Here is a 24,800-nt window from a genome sequence, read left to right as displayed (position 1 = left end):
GCTAAACATGGGGAAAATTTGTTTTCACAGATCCAGCTCGAAGTGCAGTGAGTGCTGTGGGGTCAGAAGTGGTGAGGGCATGGCTGGGGCAGCAGGGATGGGATTGGCACTGTCCATACTTCATCCACATCTCATCTCTGTGCCTTCCCCCTGCTGCTCCACTGATCCATCAGCTGCCTGGAGGGAAGCAATCTTAACAGGGTGGGATGTGCTCACTGCTTCCTCATCAGGGCTGTGCAGAGCCCATCCTGCCCAGCACACACCAGTGACACCAATAAAAACCACCCCACCATGCTGGACACAGGGTCACCAATGTGACAGCCACAGCCAGCACCACCTCAAAGTGCCTTCAGGGACAGTCAGATTTGATTCTGGCATGGGAAAGTCTCGTTGAGAGCTGTCTTTCACAAAAACTCTTTCTTTTTCTTTTCTTTTTCTTTTAAAAATGTGTCAGTTTAAGATTGTAAAAATACTTTCATCTTCAAAACAGTGTCACAACTCCCCTTCAGCATTTTCATAACAATGCTGCCATTCTGCCTTCAAAACATCTTCCCAAACTTATTGTTCACACATTCACCGAACTTTAAAGCTCAGAACTGAGGGACTGCGATGAAACTGGAACAAGCTGCTCTTTGAATAAAGACAAGTTTCCCTTTCATCTCGTGCTAATTAACAGAAGCATCCTTCCCTCTGCGCCGGCCCCTGGTCAGCACTCGGCACATCCCTGAGACCTCAAAGAAAAACCTCCCTCTTCCTGCCTCTGCAGGCACAGTGCAGCATCCACGGCATCACAGGGATTTCCCAGAGAGGCCAACGCTGAGGAGATGCAGGAATGAGACGCAGGAGCCCCTCAGGAGCTGCTGTGGGACCCTTTTAACTTAGTCAGGACACACATTATTGCAGCAGGAATGGAGGAACAACCAAAGGGCAGCAGCATCCTTGATGCTGGCAGTACCTCCAGCTCGTGGAGCCTCCATGCAGCCCAAATCCCAGCTCTTGGGGCCACAGGATTTACAGGAACAGCTCCAGGGATGCTCCAGAGACCTGTGCCCCTTTCCTCCCCTTCTGCCACCACAGCAGAGGCTGCTGCACCAGGCAGATCTTGCTGCCCACTGCCAGACCACTCTCCCAGCCCCACCTTTTCCTCTAATTCACCTCATGCCAGCAATAAAAACGTCCCTGGGCAGTCCCCTAACTGCTGCAAATATTTGCAGAGAGTTGGAAGAGCGAGAGACAGAGGAGAGTGGGGAAGCTGCAGGGCCATGAGCAGCCAATTTAAGGCTGCAGTCTGTTCCCAGCCAGGTCCAGCCCTGCTCTCCTCTTGCCAGGTCTCACCTGCCCTCCAGCTGCCACGGCTGAGAGAAGCACCATTCCAGCTTTCCTACCACTGGAATTCTTTCCCCCACCCAACAACAGGCAAAAGGAATAGAATATCAACACCTGCTTCTTTGCCCTTAGGCACTTCCAGAGCAGTTTAGTAAAGAGATGATCAAAACAAGCAGCAATTAAAACCCACGGCCCCGAATCCACAGAAATCCCTTTGCCTTTTGAGCCACAGCAAAAATATCACCTTCCTTCCCAGCCCAGACCCCTCTGCTTCCAGGGGCATGGAGCTGCTGTCCCTCAACATGGCCAGGAGGTGACCACAGACCTGCTGCAGCCTTGGGAAAGCTATCCATGGATAAATCTGCACCCTTTCTGCTGCAGAGAGGCTTTGGAGACCACGGTCTACTCAAAATTTGGGTTTACATGACTTAAAGCACACCTTAAACCGGAGAAGCCTTTGAGCAGCGGGAAACACGGTTTTGGGGAGGGAATGCAGCTGGGAGATGCCACAGGAGAAGCACCAATGGATTGTTGGGCAAATAAGAGGCTCTCAGGAGGCTCAACATTCCTGCAGCATCCCCTACAAACACCCCATATCTCACACCACGGCAGCTCAGCTGGGAGGAGCGTTGCAAACAGGATTTTTTCCTCCTGTTTTGCCTTTAAGTGGCTCATTGCAACACACTGTAAAACCCTCCATCAACCAAGGAGGGAAACGGTTTTACAACAGCCTTTAAAGCAAGCCCGGGCAGCAGAGAAAACTCTCCTCAGCACAAACAGTTTTGGGCAGCACACAGGATTTTGGACAGCAATCTTGGGGAGCAGAATCCAATCCTGGCAGCATCCCTGAGGCTGGCAGCATCCCCCTACCTCCTCACAGAGCCTGCATCCTGCCCAAATCCCAGCTCCTGTCCCTGTCCCCACACCCCACAGGGCCACGGCACGTTCAGGAACAGCTTGTCAGCCACACAGCAAAGGCAGCTGCTATTAAAGCAGAATAAAATCGAGTCCAGCGCGGAGCAGCAGCGTGTCTGCCGCGCAAGCTGCTGCTCCGGCGAGACCCCAAGCTGGCTGCGAGCAGCCCCTACAGGCAGAGCCCCTGACCTCCCTCCCAGCTGCCATTCCCTGGATAATGGATTTTCATCCCCCGACGCAGCAGAAGGCAGGAACACAGTGAGGACAACTGCGCTGCTCGTCTGGGAGAGCGGCGAACACGAGAGGAGACGGAGAGGGCTGCGAGATGTAAAGCAGTGTAATGGAGTTTGTGTCTTCAAGCAGCTCTGGCTTCTTGAATTGCGTTAAAAGGCAAGGCTGTTGCTGTTTAATTAAATGCACTTCCAGCCCTTCTGATCACGCTCAGGAAAATGAAAGCAAGGAACACACAGGGCTGTTGATCCATACAAGGCATGCGACTGCAATGGCTACAGTAAGAACAGCCACGAACTTCTAATGCCTGTTTGAAATTCGACCAATTTTGAGGGTTCTTAACTTCCAGAATCTGTGAATGATGCTGGCAACAGCCCATCCTATTCCTGGTGGCCTCAGGAACCACCTCAACAGGGCTCAGGGAAGGAGGCAAAGCTAATGGAGCAGCAGGAGGCAACACCTGCACTCCTCAGGGATGAGCTTGGGAAGGTTTGGAGCAAGAGCAAGCGGACGAAAGGGCTGGAGTGTCTCTGAGATATCCCTGCTCCATCCCACAGCAATTCCCATCCTCAAACCTGACAAAACAACCTCTCTGTCTGGTGTGTTGCCTCCTCCTGAAGCAGGGACCTGGCAGGCACCACGCACCCTGCCTCTCCCGTGATGCGTTTGATGGGAACACGTAGAGGCTGCTTTTGATTTTACAGTTTGTTTACAGCACACATTTGGGGAGCTACACGGAATGGGAAAATACATCCCATAAACGAACTGCTAAACAAAACAGGCTAAATGTGTACCACTCCAAACCAAAATAGATTCCAGCTACCCGCCGTGCTTCAAGCATATGCCTCTGACAACAGCCTTGCTTGGTGCCCCGGATCCCGTGTTCAATTTTGATTTTTAGGCTCTGTCGCCTTTGGCAGCACTTTCAGATGTCTCCCACAGCTCCAGGTAAGTCAGGAGCAGGTGAAAATACACCCAGCTGAAGGTGGAGACCAGCAAGGGTGATGGAGGCATCAATCTCTCCTGCTCCCACCCCACTGCCAGCGACTGCCCAGATGTTACCCAAGCAGCTGGCTCAGGGACTGTCTCTGCAGGGACAGAAGGGGACATCAGGTGACAGAACACTTGCACACCAAGTATTTCAAGCAGGCATTTAGAGTCTCCCTCCCAAGAACTGCCCTGCCAGCTGAACTCTACCACCCTGCTAATGCCCAGAAGCAATTCCTCAAGCGTTTAAACTCTATCATCCCCTCTGTGGGGCTGCACGGAGGGCACATTCCCCTGCGAATGCCTCTTCTGTCAAGATGCAAAGCTGTTGAAGCTGTGTGAAAGTAATTCCCACCCACTCCTACTGCCCCAGGAAAAATATTTCTTTGGTGGTTTTGCATAACAAACAGCTACACGGTTTGCCTGTTTCTCCTGAGAAACTCGGGCTTAGAGGAAAACACCATTGCAGCGATACTCTGAGACCAGACTTCATAAAGTTCCCCCTGCAAGGGGGGGAAACACTACCACAGAGATTAGACTGCCGCTGCTCCTGATAACATTCAGTCACCCTGGCAGGCTGCAGCACACCGAGTTTGTAAAGCTCCTTGGGAATCCTTCAAGATGAAAGGTACAGTATGATACGGATGTATTATATCCATGGGCTTTGTTACAGCACACATTTCCTAGCATGGTTTTATTGCTGGAACACAAGGTTCAGCCCAAGCCCGGGGGCTCATCAGGTGACAAATGCACCCCTGCAGCCCTGCCTTCCCTCTGTGGGGAGGAAAAATGCCAAAGCCCCTGCTGGGAACACGGCAGCCACCGCCCTGCCAGCAGCAGTGGGTGAGAACCTGCCTGCGCAGATAAGGCCAACGCCACCGCTGCAGGATGTGCTTTCAGCCTGCAGCATGTCTGACTCCCAAATACACCTGCCAGCTTCCCAAAATGCCACTGCTGTGGTTGACAGCACCCCTCCTCTTCTGCTGGACCTACTTCACAGCCTCGTGTCCCAAGGCTGCTCCCAGGAAGGGACAGGAGGCTCCATGAGCTGAGCCGACCTTAAATATGTGGTACCCAGCACTGGTGTCCCCTTGAAGACCCCGAGCTGCCCACCCTGAGCATCTGCTCCAGGCACAAGGTGACAGGAGATGTTTGCCATGGACACAGCTCGACCATGGGCTGCCCAATCTGGATGGCATGGGAGGGAGGGTGGGGAGTATGGATCCCATTTTGGATCACCTTCCCAACACATTGCTCTGCCTGGGCACCTCTCTCTGGCCATATTTCCCAAGATACTACAGGCAGACAAGGAGAATGATGCCAACAAGGAGGCTAGAAGAAATTCCCTTGGCATATTACAGGGCAGGAGAAAAGAGTCTAAACCCCTTTAATTTAAACAGATGTGAGGTTCAAAGGATACAAAAGAAGTGTGATGGGGGTAGAAGGAAAAGGGACATATCAGGATGTCCCAATAAGCCCCAAAGCTCTCCAGGGCCACCACCCAAGCTGAACCCACCACACAGGTGATTGCTCAGGCCCAGCAAGCCAAGGTGAAAGGTTTCCATCACCCTCCACCCCATGGAGCAGCCTGAGTACCAGACTGAGGTGGGAACAACTGACAGCACCTGCTTGAGGGAACCCCATCATCCTGGGAAGCCCATGTGAGTGGGAAACTGTCTGGAAGTGCAGATCTCACTATGGGTGCACCTGCACGAGGAATTCATCACAACTTTCACCCCACCAGGTCCCCTGGTGGCAAAAGCAACTTGCACAGCAAGAGAGAGCTCAGGGAGAGGCTTTCCTGGCCAGGCTGGATGAGCAGCAGATCCTGGCCCAGGGCTGCAGGGAACACACTCTGCTCCAGCCCCCCTTCCCTGCTCACACACACAGACCACCCCAGGCTCCCCATCCCAGCACGGGAGCACTGCATCAGGGAGCTGATGTTACTGAGCAGTTGGCTGGAGGCAACAAAAAAATTCCTATGCTGTTGCCAACTCCTATTTTCTGTCACTTGATCCCATAGTTTAGGGATGTGCTGAGCTCCCTGGAACGCCTGGAGAAGAGCAGCAAGGGAAGGATCCAGGCTGTGAACAGCCTGGGGACAGAAACTCGGGAATGCCAGCTCATGTTAGGCAATGCCTCTGCAGCCAGGAGCCCTGGGGCTGGCCAGGGAGCCCAGCTCTCACAGCACAGCCAGGGCAGGCATCCAGCCACAAATGAGGCCACCCTGCTGCCCTAGAGAGAGAAAAGGAAGGGAAAAAAGGAAAAAGAAGCAAAATCCCAAAGGCACAAACATGGCTGAGGTCTTGTGAGCATGGTCAGGGCTGGGAGCAAAGTCCCCAGACTGCACCCCAGTTATACAGACCTGGGCTGTGGGCTTTTGGGAGGGTGGGTTGGTTCACCTCTGTAGAGAGCCCACAGCAGAGCCAGGGCAGTGTCCCTCTGCAGGCACATCCCATCCCACAGGAAGAAAGGCATCATGCACCAAAACACCCAGCCTGGCCCCAAATCAGGCGTTCCCTCCTCCACTCGAGGATGTGCAAGCACCCAGCCCCGGGGAGCCCCTGAGTGCAGCTGGCAGTGCCATTTCTGTGCCATTCCCCCGCTCTGGGGGAGCAGATAATGGAGCACAGGAAGTGCCCAGCCCCACGGGTCCCCTGTCCCTGCACAGCTGACCTTTACCAGCCCATCTCCCTGCATGTGGCCACCCACAGCATCCCTGGCCTCCCTCTCCTAACAGGATCACTCCCATGCATATGGCTGGGAGCAGCACCATCAGCTCAGTAATCTTCCTAAATACAGCAGTTACCAGGTGACTGGGAAAAAATCTCTTATACTGCTGATGCTGCTAATGGAAAATTTCTCCCCTTTTGCTGCTGCTTTCAAAGCCAGTCGAGGTTTCCTACGGACTTTGTCTTGCACTAAGACAGGAGAGGTGGAAGCACAGAGAAAGGAGTGCAGGACTGGTGAGGGACAGATAATGTGAATTAGAGGGAACTGGTGCTTCCCACTCCCCACCAGCCATCTCCACGCACAGGCAGAGCCCTGGCTCCAAATCTTATCCTCCCCATCTCCTCCCAGGCAGTCACAGCCCAACTTCCCCCTGCAAGGAATCCCTTCTTGCCCCCTGATACTGGAAGAATTCAGGAGCACTGCCCACAGGGAACAATGGGCCAACACGTTTACTCTGCGATTCTTTTCCCCACTTTCCTCCTTCCCAGGAGACAAGCAGCAAGCCTCACCCAGCCGGTGCAGATGCAGGCAGCCAAGATCACTGCTCGTCCCCTCTGCATGCCATTCTGCTTCTTCAATACCATTAAGTGTCTCCAAACTGTCTGGACACTGGAAACCTTAACTGCATTAGCTGAGACCCGAGCAGCAGCAGCACAAGCATTCAATTCTTTTAAGTGGCCCCATTTCTTAAGCTGGTTATGCACAAGAACCATCTCTGCTCGATGCCATCACGCACCCCACAGGCAGTGATGGGGCAGGGCTGGGGAGCAGCATGGGAACACTGGCTGAGTTTCAGCATTCCCCATCTCAAATGGCTGCTACAGGAGGAGGACACTCGGGCACAGGCTGTTCTGTGGGCATTAAAGATGATGAAAAGCATCGATCGAGGCATCTTCTTTTCCTTCAGCTCCAACCCCAGCCTGCCCCACACCCTACGAGGCATTTCAGTGTGATGACAGGTGTTTCTCAAGCCACCTGCACCTGCAAACACATGTCAAAGAAGCATAAGATCAATACCTCATCGTTCCCACACATGGCATCAATCTGTCCTCCCCCTGTCCCAGCCAGTCCTGTGTCTGAGTTCCTGTCACAGCAGCAAAGCCCAAAGGCTCAGCCCTGCTTCACAGCCAGCCAACACCACACATCAGCACCGTGTCACCCAGGCTGCACAAAGGCTCGTCCATCACACAGCTGAGGTTCACACTTTTAGGGCTTAGAAGGGAACAGGCAGCAAGTTTTGGAGAGAACATCCATCTGTGCGGTGGCATTCAGAGGTCACTCACCACCCCATTCCCCACAGAGGAATGCAAGCTCTTTGCATAATTCTGAATAAAAGCTCGTTATTTCTCCCTGGAAAAGAGCAACAAGAGCCTCTGGCATGCAGGCATCATGGAAAATCAGCTGGGAGGAAGGGGAGCAGGGGGCATCCCCAGCCACCAGCCTCCTCCCGCCCGGCAGCTCAGCTGCAGCAACCAGCTCCTCTCTCCCTCCATAGTTAATCTTCTGTTGCCACTAGCTGGTCAACACGGGTACTCTTGGAAAGCAGCCTGCACTCAGCTACACATTCCCAGCTTTAACTGGGATATTCAGCCCAGAAAACAGCCAAGATGAAGGAAAAATCTATGCCAAGTCCACACCGTGCTGTGCTGGACAAGCCATGTTTAACCTCGCCTTTGGGGAGGGAAGTGATGGCCTGAGGAGTGACCCATTTTCATGGGCATTTTGTGCCTTTTCCAGGGCATTTTGTGCCTACAGCCTTTCTGGGGGCTAGAGTGCTTGCAGGCCTGGAGCTCAGCATCCACATCACCAGTACAATCCCACCCTGAGCTGGGTTCTCCCTCCTTCTCTTCCCAACTGTAAAATCTAACCTCTTGGAAAGCTGAAGTAATCACATAGTAATACAAGGAGGGGAAGAAATTGCTACCAGAAGATTTTCCTCTGTTCTACACCTTCCACAGGCAGCCTCCATCAGCAGGGACCTGGCCCAGACCCCACACCACACACAGCTGTGCATGGGAATGGAGGGGAAGGGAAGCAGCCCCACTGCCAGCTGTCCCCACATCTGTCCCTCACCAACCTGTCCCATCCTCACCACACCATCTCACCAATTCCTTCAGGCTCCCTCCACTTGCCTGGTGGAAGATATGACTCTTTACCCACTGGATTAGCTTGGGAACAGAAACAATATAAATACAAAAAAAAACCCAAAAAACCAACACTTGATTAATCAAACCTCTGGGCTGATACTCTGAGCATCTCAAGCCTAGCAGGGCACAGTTACTGCAAAGAGAGGTGCATAAACCAGACTTTGCTCACCAGCTGTTCTGCAGAGACACCCCATTTTTAATTGCCATGCCCTGATCATGGAGTTTCATGCTGGGCACACTCTCTGCCACCCACCCAATGCTGCTCCAAACCCCACAGGCTAACTCAGAGCAGGGAATGGCACTTCTGAGCAGCAGCAGCAGTGAGTTCCAGTCACACTCATGCTCCCCAGGTGACCCCTCAGCCTCTCCACCTGCTCTGCACAAACAGGAGTTGATGACCAAAATGAGGGTGGCAAAACCCTGCCCTAGCATTTCCAGGAACAGCAATAAATACAATCAACCCATAGGGAACTGAGAGCTTTCCCTTATTTCAGTGTACTCGTAGAAACACAGAATGATTAAGGTTGGAAAAGGCCACCAAGCTCATGGGGTCCAGCCTGTGACCAATGCCCACCTTGTCACCAGCCCAGAGCACTGAGTGCCACATCCAGACCTTCCTTGAAGACTCAACACTCTCACCCTAGAGAGGAGAAGTCCAAGTTACAAGATGACTTCAGGAAAAGTTAAGAAAGGAGATACAAGAAGTGGCACTGAAGTGCTGAGGAGCTGGAAGAGCAGGGGACAGTCATCAATCAGCCACAAGCAGGGGCCACAGGGGGACACCAGGAATGCAGACACACGAGCCTGCTGTGTGACAAGCACCAAAACAAAGCACCTTGAAGCACTGCAGACGCCATCAAACAGCATCCATTAAAGCCATTTATGAGAAGTGTGTAGTAAACTGTTCTTATGTAAGCCACTACAGGGTAAGAGCAGTGGTGAAAATTTGTCTGCCTCTTCCCCTCTCTCTCCTCTATATAAATCTGCTCACACTCAGACAGAGCTCATCTAAATTAGCTCGGAAGCAAACTGCCTCATTCCCTGAATTGCACTCGGAGCAGTGGTGGAGCAGCTTTTGTAGGGAACACATGGCTGCTGACTGAATCAAGATCCATACCTTAGAGAGACCTCATTGTGCAAGGATAAAGTCAATGATCGGCTGCACCGTTTGCCACAGTAACTCTAGGAGAATTAGAGGGGGGGAAAAAAAAAGCCACAAAGCATCAGTTGTATCCAAAGTTAAGGAAAGGGCAGGATGCTTTTTCAGGAAAGGGAAGGCACAGCAATTCATAATGCACTGGTGGCAGTTACATTTGTCATTTCCTGCCACCACTGGGCTTTGCTGAGTAATTTTATAGTAACGTAACTGGGGGGTAGTGGGAGAAGCATCCTTCTTTTCTCCAACGCAAGAGGGAAAAAATAAACTGAGGCGTAGGAAATACAGAAGCTGTGACACCCCACTGGAGGAGGGACACCGAGCACAGGGAGCTGCCAGTGGGTGTTTCAGCAGCAGGTTCCTGCTGCAGTCCAGCAGGGATGCACAAGAAATCAAAGTTTTCTATATTTGTTGCGAGAGGATGAAGCCATCGCCACCCTGGGCTCTCCACCTTCCTGCAGGGTGCCCATCGAGGCACAAAGAGCTTCAGCATCCTCTGGCACCCACATGGACATGAAGAGAGGGTGCAGAGCATCCTCTGGCACTCAGCTGGAGCTGCTGTGGAGCATCCCTGGCTACCCTCCTGGGCACACAGAGCAGGAGCTGCTGCGGAGCATCCCCGGGTACCCACCACCCCCTAGTGGGCTCCTGCCTTCCACGAGTGGCTGCTGCTGCTGCTGCTGCTGCTCCTGTTGCTGCTGCTCCTGATGTTGTCAGCGTGCCACGGGCTCAGGGCTGGCTGTGTGGATGTTTCCCAGTGCTGCTCTCTCCTCTATCTCACCCATGCCGTGGCTCCTGCAGACCAGGCAGCCCCGCAGGCAGGGATGCTACACTGGAAGCTCTCGCTTTATGCACTTAAGAAAATAAAATCTCATATTGTCAGGGAACAGATAAAGTTGTTTCCTCCCTAGGAGGAGGAATCCTTTAAAGAAAAGGGACACGGAGCACAAAGCATGTGCTTTGTAGCAGCCACCAACTCAGAGCATCTGTCTGGAGGATGTGGCACCTCGGGACATGGTTTAGAGGTGGACTTGGCAGTGTTAGGTTTACAGTTGGACTTGATGAGCTTAAAGATCTTTTCCAGCCTACATGATTCCATGACTTTAGGTTTCACACTGCTGCAGACATGGCTCTGGCACCTGCCAGCCTTTAGCTACAGATCGCCCACCCTCCCTTAAATGCCAGGGAGTGAGGAGAGGCACAGGAACCACTGCAGCATTGGGAGACTTACTGAGCTGGGAGCTGCTGAGCAGACCCAGGAGTACAGCCCTGCCTGCCTGAACTCATTGCTACTAAGCAAGGCAATGTTTTCTTTCCTGTCTCTGGCCTGGAGAAACTTTTGAGCCCTGCAGAATGGAGTGGCCTCAATTTTTTCTCAACTTATTTCACTTCAGAGTCAGTAGCATCAGCACCAGGACTCAGCTTTGCCAGCTTTATGCTTCCTTTTCTATTTTTTAATCTTTTTTTTTCTTTCAAAAACCCCTCCAGCATGCCAGTCAGGGTGGCTGTCCTGAGCTGTGTGCTTCAGGAGGTCATCCTGCCCCATCCTTACCCTGCTGAGGCCAGAAAGTGATCTCTGCTCGCAGCAAGCTCCTGCACTCAAGACATTCAGGAGTCCTCAACACATTTGCAGCCGGCAGGACGTCAGCTCTTACGTGTCCTCCTGAGCTCATGCCCAGACAGCCACTAAACATGTCCAGCAACACCCATAAAGAGATACAATCATCAGAAATCAGTTGAAGATAAGGACTAGCAAAGGTCCTGCTAAAGAGAAATCTCTGCCCCCACGTCACTGCCAAGCCCTCCCGTGTGTAACGTGATTTTCACCTCCAAGAGTCCATTACAAGGCAGCAGATGCTCTCCGGTTCCCAACCATCAGTGAAGTTAGAAAAGGATGGAGAGGGGAAAAAAACCACCCCAGAAAACTACAGCCTTAATTCCTGCACTGGGAAAACCAGACAGCAGAAATCCTCCACAGCCCTCACCCAGAGAAGAGTTAACTGAGAGTGAGACTCAGTTGCCACACCAGGAGATGGGGAGAAATGCAACAGATTTGAAATATCAGAACATCCACAGCAATTCATGAGCTAGACCTTGGGGAAGGACAAGTGTTTTACCTTCTCTGGAGGCAACAGACTGATTAATTCCAGGACCATGATGAAGCCATCCCACCATGGGCACAGCCTCCATTTATCTTCCCATCTGCCTGATGCCTGTGAGTCCAGGGAAACAGGAGGGGATGGTTTGGGGTCTTCTGTTGATGAAGGGGCAGGAAAACCCCCACAGATTTGCACAAGACATGCTTCATATTCATGAGCACACACATAACCAATATGCCAGGCAAGTAAAAGAAAATTTTAGATGAAGACATGGTCTCTTTGCTGGCAGGCACTCACAGAAATAGGATTTGCTATACGAGATCGTGTCTCTGATCTATCAAGACAAATTTCTCTCCTCCAACTTGAGCTATTATCTAAGCTCACACAGAGGGGTTTCTTTGCTATCTGATATATTTAGATCAGTGCGCAATTCACACCCAGTCCCTGAAGAAACTGCACTCTAATCTGAAAATTAACTCAGCGAACCATGAAACTTCTTGTTACTTTTAACCACCGTACGCTAAACGTCATTCCTACTGCACCAAACCTTTGATTTGTCACTTTTGCTAGGGGAAACAGAGTATCTGGTTTGGTTCGGATTTTTGCAATTGGCCAAACATGTCTAAGGAATCTGCAAAGCTGGAGCCCGAGAGCTTCAGGAAGTACCACCAACTTATTTATTAGGGGTGTTTGCTACACCAAAGCTGCACACAAGGTAAAATGACAGGACTGGGGGACACAGACAGGCATTTCCCTGCTCACTGCACCCAGTGAAAGGCAGGGGAAAGGACTTGGGGTCAGCTGCTCCTGGAGAGCCTGGACATGGGCACACCACGACACACCTGAGGCACACACAAAGATGTGCTGGAAGTCACAACCCAGCCTGTCAGGAGATACCTGAGCCCCGAGTTAAGCAGGCACTCAAATTATCCTAGGTTTGGATGCCGAAAAACAGGAAAGCTGATGGATAACGCAAAGATCAACAAAAATCCCTTCGGTGACCTGGCAGAGTAAACACTGCACTGCCCAGGTGACATTCGGAACAGTTCTCTCGGAGGACCGGCTGATTACGGCACAGAAATGGATAAAAGTGACAAGAGGCAGCTCGGGCACCCCATCCGGGAGCAGCAGGATCCGGCACCAAGATCGAAGTACGACCACAGAATTATTTCCAATCCCATCCCCCTCCCCACGAAGCAGAGAGCGGAGGAAAGTCTGCAGCGTTCGCACAGACCCGGGGCGCCGGAGTTGTGCGTGAAGCGAGAGCGAGCTTCGAGAATTAACACGAAGCCTTGATAAAATCGGGCTCTGGCTAGAAAAACAGCCCCTCCCGCTCCGCCAGGCTCGGCGGCACCTCCTCGGGGCTCGGAGCTCAACTTGGAGCACACGAGGCAGCCCCCATCACTTCCAGCCTGCGCGGGGATGCTCTGCTCTCCTCCTCCCGGGGAATGCTCTCCTCCTCCCGGGGCTGGCAGCGGCGGCAGCCTCAGGCCCTGCTAAAAAATCCCTCCCCGGCAGGAAAGACGAGAAAAATCAACCCAAAACCCAGGATGCAGCACGGGCAGGGTTCGAAAGCCCCCAAAACACATCCAGCTGCCCGCGGAGCGGGGAGGGCGGGCACGGAGCCGGCACGGCGGGTGGCAGATGCTTCGGGGATGCTCCGGGATGGCGGGGCGGGATGCGGGACGGGACGGGACGGGGCGGGAAGCGGCGCGGGCGCCTACCGAGGGTGAAGAAGGGCAGCTCGGTGTTGTCCAGATCGTCCTGCACGGCGACGCGGCCGGGCAGCTCGCTGCGGACGAAGAGCAGCAGGCGGGACTCGGCGGCGGCGGCGGGCGGCGGGGCGCCGCTCCAGCTGATGTCGTTCTCCCGGAGCACCGGCAGCGTGGACACCGTCACCGTCTTCACCCGGCAGGGGCCGGGGGGCTCCCGCGACGCCGCCGCGCCGGGCCCGCCGCCGAGCAGCACGGCGGGCGGCGGCAGCAGCAGCAGCAGCAGCAGCACCGGCGGCAGCACCGGCGGCAGCGGGGGTGGAGCGGCGGCCCGGCGGCGCGGCGGAGCGGCCATGCCGGCCGGAGCCAGGCGCAGGAGCGGGAGGCGAGCGGAGCCGGGCGCTCTGAGCCGCCCCAGCCCCGCCGCCGCCGCCGCCGCCCGGGCCCGCCCCCCGCCCCCCGCCCCGCCCCGGCCCGGCCGACCCTCCGCCCGCCCCGCGCCCGGCACGCCGCTCCCCGCTCCGAGCGAGGCGATGCGCTGCGCTGCGCCCGCCACCGGCCCCGGCCCCGCATCGCCTGCCGCTCCTGACCTCCTGGACAGGGGCTTTGGCAAGGGCGGGGAGTGACAGGGCGAGGGGATGGTTTGGGACTGGGAAGGGAAGGGTTGGATGGGGCATTGAGGAGACATTGCTGCCTGGCAGGGGGCTGAGGCGCTGGCACAGGTGCCCCAGGGGAGCTGCGGATGCCCCTGGATCCCTGGCAGTGTCCAAGGCCAGGTTGGATGGGGCTTGAGGCAACCTGGGATAGCAGAAGCTGTCCCTGCCCATGGAACTGCATGGTTTTTAAGGTCCCTCCAACTCTAACCAGTCTAGAATTCTATGATTTTATGAAAATCCCGCTGTCCCTCCCACCTTTCCCCCATCCAGCTCATTGCTACTCTTTCCTGCAGGCTGTTCCATTCTTTCAGGCAACTGCTGGGGTGCAACAGCACAGGAATGGACTTCCTGAGAGCTTTCACTGATTGTTACCCTCTCCTAAGTGAATAGGCACCTCCAGCATCCAGGGCACGCAGGAACGGCTTACAGAGACAAACCTGGAGACAAATTGATGACCTAGAGCAAAGATTTGAGATTTGGTCTTTACTAGCCAGCATTTCAATGGGAGCCAGCAGGACAAATGACCGTGAGGTCTGATCTCAGATCGCTGCATCCCTCCACGACATGGATGCCTCGGTGCCCCCTGAAGGTTTGTGCTCGAAGACAAAACCAGGTTGAGCTCCACTGGTTCTGCTCACACTCTGCCTTGAGCTGCACTGGAGCCAACTGGTTCTTCCAGCCGGAAGGCTGGGGGTGAATTTGGAGGCAAACCCTGTCCCTGCAGGCAGAATAGACATGTTTGACCGCAGCCCCTGAGCCCCCTGAACTCCTGCCCACGGTCGGGCATGACTAACAAAGGCAAGGAGAGACAGCCTGCAGTAGCTGTGAGTCAGTGACTCACAACAACAATTTCCTAGTGACTGCTAATCTACCTGATTTTATTTGTAGATGTACATATAAAAGAAGATGTCAAAACCCTAACAAAGCACGCTTAATGCTCAGGCTTATATTATTTCCACAAGCTAATTAAGAGCAATTCATCACATGCCTATTGAGGCAAAACAGCCTTCTGAGATACCTAGGTCATCAAATGTTAAAACCACAACAAGGGCAGAATGGCAATGAATATGAAATCCAGCAAACAAACAGCTCAAGCCCCATTCCCAGGGGCCATTCCAGCTCCAGCTTCCAGCCTTAACAAGCTGCAGCCCCGCGGTAGAGTGAGTACAGTGACTGTTTGCAGCTACAGGAAGAGAGAGAAAGCAAAAAAGTGCTCACCAGCAAACGGGCAACTTGTTGCAAAGTGTTAAATGTGGGACCTCAGCTCTGTCTTACTTGGAAGGGTGAAGTTTCTAGGCATGCTGGGAAAAAAAAATCAAAGAAATATGAAGCCCTGTCAGGTGTTTGTCGAGAAAAGTGTAACAGTAAAAAAAAAATCCCTTCCTTCCCTTTTTCTTTCCTTTTTCCCCTTATTTTATTTTTTTTCTCTTTTCATTTTTTTTTCTTTTTTTCTAAGGAGGAAAGGGTGGATTACAGACTGGCTCAGGTTGTTATTGATACATGTGCCCCTTTCTTTTTCCTGTTTTTGAAAATTCGTCTAGTCAAAGCGTGCAAAGAACCAATGCAGCATCAATACACAAAGTGACATGCTAGCAGCCAATATGTATACAAAAGAAGTAAATTTTTGATAGATTTTTAGAACTGAAAATCCTGAAAAAGAAAAGCATCTTTTTCTCTTTAAGGCCCCATCCTTGCTACTTCCATCTCCTTGCAGCCACTTGCTGCACAACTGTATTTGTGTGCCAGAAATGGAGACTTTTTTTTGCTGTCAGGTACCCGCAGATTTTTGGCATTTTGTCCTATTCTATCCTATTTTGCCTTGCTTTTTAGATCCATAAAGTTCTGCTAACAGCTCTCTGCTGAGGAGCACACTGAGATTTTCTCAAGCCCTCCTGGACATGGTGATCAAGGGGAAGGTTCTGCACACCACTGCCTACAAATGGGCACATTCAGCTTCCAGTTACTCTGGATCCCTCCCTGCATAAATGCAAATCTCTGCTCATTTTTTTAGCAGAAAAGGATTCCACCTGCTTTTTCCCTCCCGAAGAATTGAGCTAAAGGCAGAGCTTCACTGTTTGAAAGCCATCAATAATATTTGCAAAGGGGAATGCGTTAATCCTGCTTTACAACCGAGGTGACAGGTTTCTATTATCCCTCCTTCTGCAACACAAAAGTAAATGGCATGAACAGGGTTCTGAGAGTTTCACTTGCTGAAAAAATATTCTAGCAACACTTACAAAAGTTTGCCTGACTTGCTGATTCGGGGATACTTCAAGTCTGCACAAAACTGGATTTTCAAGCCAATTGCATAGCCCATAACCCAGATTGCTATTCCTAAATGAGTCCTATTTTTAATATCTTTTTCTTATGCTTCATGGATCCAGCCTTTCCTCGGGGACTCTGGCTCCTGCCTGACCGTTGATTTCGATAGCACTGGGGCCAAGAACCAGCAAAAACTGCCATTCCCAGCAAAAACACCGGATGAAAATGGAAATCGTCTTACAAGTGAAAACGCATCGCACTGACAAGACCCATCTGGGCAGGGTGAGATTGGGGATCTGACGGGTTGTCAGGAAGCACCAGCTCCATTCTCACCTCGGCTGCTGAGTGTGCAGCTTGGGGGCAAAACCCTTCTTTTTTCCCTAGTCTGGGTTTTTTTTTAATTCTCTCTCACATACTGGAACACAAGGAAAATAATTAGTCGTTGCCATAATGGATAAAAAGAGATACCGAGGGCTGTGGAAATTATATCTGTACCGGTCCCGAGCGTGGGGGTTTCTGCACAGAAAGCAGAAATGTTCTCAGTAAGAGCTGGGAGCTTCTCCACTACTGAGAGGCAATAATGGGCTGTCCCCGGGTGGAGCAGCCTCTAGGAGAAGACAGAGCATATGCTGTGTGTCATGCAAACCAGGAACCTCGGCTGCGCCTAACTGATGCCTCTATCTGCCCACATTCATGCCTGACTTTCACCTGAGTGGATTTTTTTAGCAGCAGCTTTGAGACATTCAATCTATTTTTCAGTCCCAAGCAGAGCAGTTCGGCCCCAGGGCTATTTTCTCCTGTCTGACAATACCCCAAGTGGGACTGAGGCAAACCTGGGATTTTGTGCTTCTGTGGAAAGCTTTGTGGAGACAGTATTGCTGGAAAGTGCTTAAAGTATCTGTATTATCTAAGTTTAAAATGGATGCTGAAAGGGGGGGAAAAAAAAAGTAATTCTCATTTAAAGGGTCACAGATGAAGCATTCTTCGACTTTCAATCCCGTGAGCTGTATTTCTGGACACCCAGAACTAATGCATCTTTTATTGGCTGGCATAGATGAGGAGGTTATTGCAAAGATACCAATAGCAGCTTTCTGAAGTGGTTTTCAATTGGCCCTATTACTAAAGGCATGTACGTACAGCAGGGGTCATTAAAATGCACTATGTATTTACAATACAGAGAGCAATTTATGCCTGTAATGCCTGTATGTCGCAAATCCTGCTGCTTGCAATCAGAGGGGAAAGTCACTGGTAGAGCTCTGATGTAATCAGTGGTTTATGTTTCACCCTGCCAGGGTCACATCAGCATCAATAACTCCGCCGAAGGAGTGAAAAAGATTTTTATTTTTTTATATTGTGAAGTAAATGCCACAAAATTAATTTCATTTTCAAGCTGCAGTGCACAAATGCTGGTCCACAGCCACACCACACCTGACCGTGGTCAGTGACCACAGGGCTCAAGCTGTGCTTTTGCCAGCTCTCACAAGCAGCACAGGAGACAGGCTGGGTCAGCAATTCCAAGAAATACCTCCTGAGAGAGGAGGGGGTGCACAAAGTGCCCTCTGCAACTCAGCTTTTGCTTCTGCGTTAACGGTGAGCCAACAGCCCCCTCGCTGTGCTCAAAGCTGCAGGAGATGCTGCTTTCTGACACGGCATCAAACCGGGAGCTTCCTGACCACTTCCAGAGAAGTGCCCTGAGGGGACACTCTGCCAGCTTCAGCTGCTCTGCTTTTGCAGCCGGGAGAGGCTGAATTTTCTCCTCCCTCCTCACACACAAGTAGTTGGTTCCTACCTTTTACCGGAGAGCTGTGAAACACCAGCTGTGCGCTGAGAAACTGCCCCTGGACTTGGTTCAGAGCAGAGTGGGAGCAGGAGCTCCATCATTTGTACAGCAAGGAAAGGCTGTTCAGCGTTTTGGGTTGAGACTAAACAATTCTGGTATAACCAGCAGCCTCACTGAAGGTTGGGGTCAGCTGCCTGTGGCCATAGCATTTTCTGGATGCCCTCCTCTGCCATCCTGCACTACGTCCCTCTTTATAACCCCCCTGGGGCTCTCTGGGGTTTCAGCCAGACATTTCTGGTGTGTGGTAGCAGCAAGAACCTAGGCATATCCAGGACCAAAGGCACACTGGAAAAGGCCTTTGCACACCCTAAGGCTGGAGCCAGGCAGGTACCAGCTACAATCCCCTCCCAAACACCCCCACCGCCAGGCACAAGCCAGCCTGGCTGACCAGGACACTTCCAGAAGAAGGGAAAACCCGAGGAAAAGTGGAAAGCAGCCTGTTGCTTGAGCCCAAGCCCAAGGAATGAGGCTGGCTGTCCCATCCCCTCCTTCAGAGCCCCACAAGCACTCCATCACTGCCTGCCCTCCGCCACACCTTCCTGAGCAGCACAGCCTCCAGCGTGGCTCCTCTCCTTGCCAAGATGACAGAAACCTTCAATGCATGTAACTCTTGCACTCTACTTAATTAATCAGTTTTTGCATTACAAGTGAAACTTCTTTGATGCATGAAATATTAAGGAGCAGCAAAGGGAGGGGAAGGAGGGGTGGGTATTGGCTTTCAGTGCCTGAGAGATGGATGGGCTGAGGGACCCAGAGGCTGAACTGCAGACAGCACATCTGCAGCAGGACAGCCTGCCCAGAGAGAGAGATGCCAGCCAGGAAAGGCTTTCCCCTGCACTTCTTGCCTCTCCAGCAGATGGTTTTTACTCCATGCTCAAGCCCTACATGCTCATCAAGGTTTGCTCACAGAGTCATAGGAAGGGGACAGTGCCTGATTAAACTTTCATGAAAAATAATCTCTGGTTGATTCATTGTTTTTTACCTCGTGATGGCTGCAAGAAAGTGAAGTGAAATGAGTCTTGGGTGAAGAGAAACAGCTCCATTCTGGAAAAGCCAGACAGGCTTTTAGTCAGATGAGGCTCTCCCCAAGGATGTGTGAGTAGTTATCTGTGTTATGGGTTTGGAAGTGCCATTTCCACGCTGAGCTCTGAAGGAGGGGAGGCAGAAATCCACACATGGCAGTGTGGATGTTCCTGCAGCCCTCCCCAGAGCACAGCAGGGATTCAGTGCCACAGCACCAGGCGTGTTTGACACCAGAGAGCCACCATGCTCTTAAAAAAAAAAAAAAGAACCCAAACCTCCTTTTTCTCCCAAACCATCACGTTTGAGCAAAGTCCCCTGGCAGCTCTGCAAAAGAGCCCAAAGCAGAGCCCTGAGTCTTTGCTTTCCACCCTGCTCCTTCCCAGCTGACTCATTCAGGAGCTGCACTGGCTTTGAAAAAGAATCCATCACTTCAGACCTGCTTGTGCTGAACCATCAGCCCCTCCAGAGCACCACCAAGCAGGCAGGTAACAGTTTCCCCATAAACAAATGGCAATGGTTGGGCCTGCACGAGCTGCATAAAGGGTAATAAATGAATAAATGGGTTAATTATACCCGCCACAGAATTTAATTAGACTGTCTCTGTTCACTCTGCTTCAGCCAGAATCTCAATTATAAATCTTTACTTTCAAGGTTTCACAGCTTGGACATAAAAATTTGCTCTGGGCTTAAACATGACACACAAGGTCTTCTGTTCAGGGACCGCTCCAGTTTTTTTAACCAATCTTTCTTAAAAAGGTCAGGTTGGGAGACCAGATGGCTGGAGGGGAAGGTAATGAAGATGCAGGGCTTTTCTGAAAGAGGTGGCTGGATGAGATTGTGGGCAGCTTAACAGAGCTGAGACATTAATAAGGGCTGCTGGGTGAAACCACGCTCGGCTCTCCCCGATCCCTGACAAACAGGAGTTGCAAAATGCAACTGGGGCTCCTGCTGAGTGGCATCCCCACTCCCAGAGCAGCAGGGGCTGGGGAGAGTGGGGAGAGGGACCCCCAGCCCCCCGGGGCAGGGCCAGGCAGGAGGAGCTCACACACCTGGCTCCTGCACAGGGAATGTGCTCCAGGGCTCTCAGGTGTGTGTGCTGCTCCCCCCAGTGCAGCAAGCACCCCTCTGCCTCCTCCTTCTCCAGGGTGACCTGGAGTAGCTGGAAAAATACAAGGCAAATGAGAAATGATTCCACTTTTTACATTGTTATGATTTTGAAGGTAATTTAGGACCCACCTTTTGCTTTCTGGAGTTGATGGTATTGAAATCCAGTACTTCTGTCTGGTTAAATGTGCTCTGAAATATTCTGATCATTTTAAAATGTCAATAGTGTTACAGGAAAGAGCAGAAAACTTGTTTACCAGCAGCAGAAGCATCTCCAGTCTCAGGTCACATCCTCATCCAATCCAAGGTCTGCTATTCCATATTCCCTCATTGAGTTAATTAGTTGATTTGCTTTTTATGCCCTATTCCAACCCCCACCTCCCTCTGAGGGAAAACAGGGATTGTCAGCTCTACAGCCAGCCCTGCTGAGAGAGGATTTCTCCAAGCACTCCTACTGGTCATCCCATCTATGAGCTCAACATGAATTTTTAGGAGCACTGCCTGTTAATTTACTGCCATGATCACCCTGGCACATTAGGATTTTGACAATATTTTCTCCACATCCCTGACCCTGATTCTCCCAGTGATGCTGTTCTGCACCTCCTACCTGTCCTAAATATTCACCTGCTAAACCAGAACAAATCTATTGAGCAAGCCATACCCCAGAGCTGCTGATTCCATCTTTAACAAGATCACAATGGTTTATATTGTCTGGTGGGTTCACCATAGAAATTAACCCTTTAGGAACACTGGCTGCCTGATCCATACCAAATTCCTGCTCAGGAGGCTTTGATGTATGGCAGGCATTACCGGTAATAAGGAAAAAGATATATGGGACTGATTAATCAAATCATAAATTTCTTAAATCTCTATGGCACTCCATAAATCAAAATTGGCTGGATGTTACAATGTAAAATAGGAAGCAGAAATGACCTGTACATACAGAGAAAGGTATTTTTTGGTGGCCAGTTGGGAAACTCTGGTTAAATGATTAAAGCAAGTGAACACCTTGTCTACAAGGAGCACATTTATGTGTTTCAAGCATCACTATTGAAAATGTATGTAGTTTTTGGAAGGTAAAATGTGTCTACTCCCAGGCCAAGAGTTAAACCAGATCCAGAACAGCTACTGGATGAGGCTGGACAAAGCACAGCTTGGACCAGCTTGAGTTCCATGAGACAGAGGGAGGTCTTTCCCAAGCACTGATGACTATCCTAGGCAAACCTTCCAGCCATCCTGATTCTTTTAGGGTTTTGCCCCATTTTGTGTGCAAAGCAGCTGAAAACCCTGGAACAGAACATGGTTCTGTGAGCCCAATAATCAGCAGTGCCTTAATGAGGTTCAGCTGGATCTCAAAAAGGTCCTGCTCCATCTGGGCTGATTCACAAGAAATACACAACTAAGGACAGCAGAATATCAATCTTATCCTTATTTCCAGTAAGAACTATCACTTGGAATCATCTCTTGGAATCAAGCCCTCACCCAGCTCAGTCTGACCCTTGTTTCTAGCCCACTTGGAGGCAAAGTTCCCAGCTCCTGCAGCCATCATCCCTCTGTTGGTTTTAGGTGTGGCTCCCTCCAACCCTTGCCCAACACTAGTCCTCCTCTCAGAACCTTTGCTGGCCCAGTCAAAACTGGATTCACAGTCTTTTCCCAAAGCCAGGGAGCCCGTCTGGTGACATCTCAGATGTTTTGGTGTGAGGTCTTCACAAAATAAGAGTGAACGTGTCCAGAGTGAGCTACCCCACAGCCCAAACATCAATATGTGTTTACCAGAGGGAGCAGCAGGCATTAGAAGTTCAATTTCTTTTTGGCTGTCCACAAGAGACACGAAACAAGGAGATTAAACACCAGGAATAAGCACCTATAAATAAAACCGGCTATTCAAATCCACCAAAGCCAGGACATTCATTATGAAACATCTCGCTCTCCTCCAACACCAGCACAGCAGTACTTCTGATTTTGTTTACAGCTGCCCAGGACAACAGAGCATCAACCTTCTCATTGAACCTGGCTGCTGCTCTGCCAGGCTGTGAGGAACCCTTAGTCGCTAATTATCAAAGCCCTGCCTTGACCAAGGGACTGCAGCTGTGGATTATTGTTGTTTCCCTTCTCCAATGGAAAAATGAAATCACTCACCGAACAAGCCCATCTACTTAAAAACCTCTGAGTTTTTAAGCAGACAGAGCTGAACCTGAGCCTAAGTGGCAGAGGGTTAAAAAACAGAACAAAAAAAAAAAAAAGGGAAAAAAAAGAAAAAAGAGAGAAACAAAAACCTGAGATGCTCTTTATGTGGAGCCAGGAACGGGGGATGCAGCAGGAATTTTCAGGCTGCGCCTGGCAGCGGATGCCCTCTGTTGGCACCTTTCAGAAACACGATCCGGAGCGCAGGCTGGCAGCTCTCACCCGCGGATTCACCCGCTCGCTCATCCCGCTCCGCACCGAGCAGCCCTCGGGGCTAACCTGCTGTGAGCGCAGCGCAAACAGCATCCCTGCCCTGCTCACCCAGCCCCCGGGGGGAGTATTTGCACACCCTGCAAGGCAAACATGGAGCTCCGAGCCTTCCCCGAGCTGCGGAGATGCTCCGGCTCGCTCGGCACGGCACGGCACGGCACGGCACAGCCAGCAGGATTCCCGCGGGGAGCGGCGCTGGCAGCAGCTCCGGGAAGAGCAGCCGAGCTGCCGAGGAGCACAAGGGTGGGAGGAAGGCGGTGAGGCACGAGCAGGGCTCGCAGCACGCAGAAATACGGAGTTTGCAGCCGGTCATTTCTCCTCTAAAGCCCTTGAATCACAAAAGCCCCAAACATGCATCATCGCCTCTCCCGGCTCTTGCTGGTGCCATGCAGGACAGCAGGTTGGGAAATTGCTGTGCTGTGCTGGAGCTTCTCTCTGCCCCACACAGCCCCCGGAGGAACAAAACCTGCTCATCCCCTCCTGGCAGAGGATCAGCACAGCCAGAGGAGACTGGAGAAATAAACAGTTTTCAGGGAGGACTTGTGGCCCCAGGATGGCCCCATGGGATGTCCTGAGGTGGAAGGGACCCACAAAAGTCATCAAATACAAATCGTGACCCTGCACAGGACACCCCAACAACCCCACCCTGTGCCCAAGCACTGTCCCAATGCTCTGTGAGCTCTGCCAGGCTCAGGGCTGGCATCATTCCCTGGGATAAACCAGCTCAGTGCTTCTAGAGGTCACCATGACACAACCTGAAGGACACATCCCTCCCTGGAGAAAGGCTGGGCATGAAAAAGTGTCCTGGAAGGCTCAGTTCCCCTGTGCAGCATCAAACTGTGACCAAGAGCTCACCTGGGGCCTCCTGCCCTGGCTCAGCCCCACCTCATGGTTTGCAGAACTGCTGGTTTTGCTTTACCTGCTACCCCCCTGCCCACCCAGTCCCCTCTGAGGTGCCCTGGTCACCCATCAGGGATGCAAATAGCACTTCTGGCCCCAATATCCAGGTGCCACAAGGGCTGGTGCTCCCTCAAGACCAGGAGCTGAGGAGCTGCTGAGGCTCCCAGCCCATCCCACCATACCTGAGCAGGTCCTGCTGCTAAGAACCCACAGCACTGGAGAGGTTTGGAGAGACAGGCAGGTCCAACAGCCATCCAGGACGCCACAGCGGAGCAGCACAGCCACAAAAAACATGGAGACAGCTCCAGGGAGGGCCAAGCACTCAGTCTGGGCTTGAATGCAGGCTGTGCTGGTTGGCTCAGGTGGGGCTGGTTAAGCCCTTGAGAGCCCATCAGCTCCCCCAGCTCCACCCGTGCATCGTTGGCAGGGGATGGCTGTAATTCAGCCTGCACTGAGCAAGGAGAACAATCCTTGGGAATAATTGCTCTCCTAACACAGCCTGGTCAGGCTTTGGAAGGGTCAGCTGTGGCTCTGAAAGCCCTGGGGCTCTGGGCACCACTGGATTTGGGGGTCCCACCAATGTGGTGAGATCACTCATTGACATTCACGCCACCAGCAGGGAAAGGTTTTTAAGATGTAGGTGTTGAAACTCTCCCAGGAGCAGGGATTGTCTCCTGAGATGATGTCTCCAGTTGCTGGGCGTTGCCTTAAAACCTGCTAAAAGCAAGAGGCACAGGGAGGGCACCATCTTTAAAATTGCCTTTCCAGGCAGCACAAAGTTGTGATGCCGCTATTCACCCCAGCCTTAACAGTTGTCTTTAAAATAAAGACAATAAAGAACAAGCACAACCATTTTAGTGAATCATTCGTGGCTATTTTATTGCCAAAGAAAGCAAAAGCAAACTCTGGACCAGAGGAAATCATAAACAATAAATGATCATTATTCCAGTTACAGTCTCCTCTGTACTTCTCTCTGAGGACACTTTGAAACAGAGATTATATATGGTAAGAGTGGATTTACCCTTGGAGGGGATCTAAGTACCTCTTTCCTAAAATGAGTTGTAATCTTGTTTTAATGGTAGATAAAAAACAAGGCACAGACATGGCTTGTCTATTTGTAAGCAGGGAGAAACTTGTAAATCCTATTTTGGTATTTTAAGGATAACCTAAATAGCTGATAATGAGAAACACGAATAATCTTAAGTAAACCCTGTGAATCCAGTGCAAATACTTAAGTCACTTATTCAGAAGAAAC

The 24,800-nt window shown here is 51.6% G+C and overlaps 1 protein-coding gene across 5 annotated transcripts in view; it reads right to left on the bottom strand.

The window, feature by feature from the left end:
- ASTN2 (astrotactin 2) overlaps positions 1-24,800 on the bottom strand; it is a 370,770-nt gene that overhangs the window by 290,887 nt on the left and 55,083 nt on the right. For 2 of the 5 annotated variants that reach the window (XM_085077205.1, XM_085077210.1), the window contains exon 1: positions 13,319-13,676. The exons of 1 other annotated variant lie outside the window; for it this stretch is intronic. In XM_085077205.1, the coding sequence (XP_084933331.1) occupies positions 13,319-13,661 (343 nt within the window). In that variant the 5' untranslated portion in view covers positions 13,662-13,676. Of the gene's footprint in view, positions 1-13,318; positions 13,677-15,180; positions 15,264-23,727; positions 23,855-24,800 lie in introns of those variants that run through there. 2 more of the 5 variants (XM_085077208.1, XM_085077207.1) reach the window with 2 other exon arrangements.

The sequence above is a fragment of the Lichenostomus cassidix genome, chromosome 17 (assembly GCF_008360975.1).
Source record: "Lichenostomus cassidix isolate B80296 chromosome 17, HeHo_3.0, whole genome shotgun sequence".
In the NCBI taxonomy this organism is placed as follows: Eukaryota; Metazoa; Chordata; class Aves; order Passeriformes; family Meliphagidae; genus Lichenostomus; species Lichenostomus cassidix.
Note: the sequence above shows the minus strand (reverse complement) of the source record. Positions and strands in the feature narration are given on the sequence as shown.